Source organism: Nannospalax galili, unplaced genomic scaffold, assembly GCF_000622305.1.
Source record: "Nannospalax galili isolate Female #2095 unplaced genomic scaffold, S.galili_v1.0 scaffold167, whole genome shotgun sequence".
Taxonomy (NCBI): Eukaryota; Metazoa; Chordata; class Mammalia; order Rodentia; family Spalacidae; genus Nannospalax; species Nannospalax galili.
In genome coordinates this window covers 4,117,514-4,118,889 of record NW_008358534.1, presented here as the reverse complement: position 1 = coordinate 4,118,889, position 1,376 = coordinate 4,117,514, and the positions used below count along the sequence as shown (strand labels likewise).

The window sequence follows — 1,376 nt, the reverse complement described above, 5'->3', positions numbered from 1 at the left end:
AGAAAAAAAAAAAAAAAACACTGACCACTTACAAACAAAATACAAGAGCAAAAAGTTCTGTATTAATCAAAATGCTTTAGACAGAGCCCCGAGTTTCCTATGGCTTAATCCAAGACCTCTCTTCCAATTCGTGGACAGATTCAAAGAAGGAGCGGTATTTGGAACACGCATGGTGGCTACCCGGTTTGATAAAACCACACCAAGTCTAGTTTTTTTTAAAACCAAAATTCCCATTGTAAGGCATAGCGCACTGATTAACTCCATGGGAACACTGAAGACACGGCCGGCAACCGCAGCACCTGGCAGATGCTCTGGGATTCGATCACAACGGTTCCATAGGAACTTAAATAAGGCCCTCGAAACCTCGGCATCTTCTACACCAACCCCAAAGTTGAGCAACTAAGACTTGCTCAACCTGTATACATCAAATCCGCCTCACAGCGCGCACAAGCCTTTAACAAAATGCAGCGGCAACAGAAAAACATTTGTTAGCTTTGCTTTCGCCCCTTCAGGACAAGTAAGAGCTTCTGTCTTTGTAATAAGAGCGCACCCCCACCCCCACCCCCCAAAGGCACGAATCTCATGGAATCAAGCTGGAAAGATGCACCGGTCAGAGTTTAAAAGCCCAAATCCTTGGCAACAGTTTGCCCACAAACTCCTCCTTCAAAACCAGGCCCGCGTGTTTCAGAATCCAAGCGCCTTTTTTATTTGGCCGTACACGTGCTCATGACACAAACAACAACAAGCAACCACAAAAGAAAAGAAATAAACCCTCGCTTTTTCAATTTCAGGGAATATTACAGGGAATTGCATCCTCAGGGAGGCAGACTTGCGGCGCGGAGTTGAAACGCTCACTGGTATTTCCACTTCCATCTAGAGTAGAGTGCACCATCTAGACTAGACTGCTTTGGAGACTTGAACCAAGAACCTTGGAGATGGTCTCACCTCACCTTGCGGGCTTCTGGCGGGCTGGAGCCAGAATGAGAGCCACATACACCCACAGCAGCTGGCCTGGAGAACAGAGGACAACGGGCCCGGCCCGGAGTTCGAAGGAGAGAGTGCGAGTACAGTGGGGGAGTGTGTGTGTGAGTGTGTGTGTGTGTGTGTGTGTGTGTGTGTCCACAGGAGAGGGAAGACAAAGTAAGCTCGCCCCCAGCAGGCTGGGGAGGGAGCCGGGGAGGAACTGAGCCGGAGCTTGCAGTCCCGGCTGCAGGGTGGGAGTGCGCGGGAAATGAGACTTACCTGCAAGGAAGACCGCCTGCAGCAGGCACAGATAGTTCTTCCCATACTTCACTGCAATCCTCAAGCGCTGCAGAGCCATGGCCATGTCCACTCGCACAGGGATCGCCTGCGCCAAGGGTGCCAAAGTGCAGGCG

The 1,376-nt window shown here is 50.5% G+C and overlaps 1 protein-coding gene across 1 annotated transcript in view; it reads right to left on the bottom strand.

Moving 5' to 3' along the window:
- The window catches only part of Mcf2 (MCF.2 cell line derived transforming sequence), a 118,337-nt gene extending 117,300 nt beyond the window's left edge, over positions 1-1,037 (bottom strand). The window contains exon 1 of the mRNA XM_029558015.1: positions 951-1,037. Within this exon, the coding sequence (XP_029413875.1) occupies positions 951-993 (43 nt within the window). The 5' untranslated portion in view covers positions 994-1,037. The remainder of the gene's footprint in view (positions 1-950) is intronic.
- Positions 1,038-1,376: the final 339 nt, after the last annotated feature.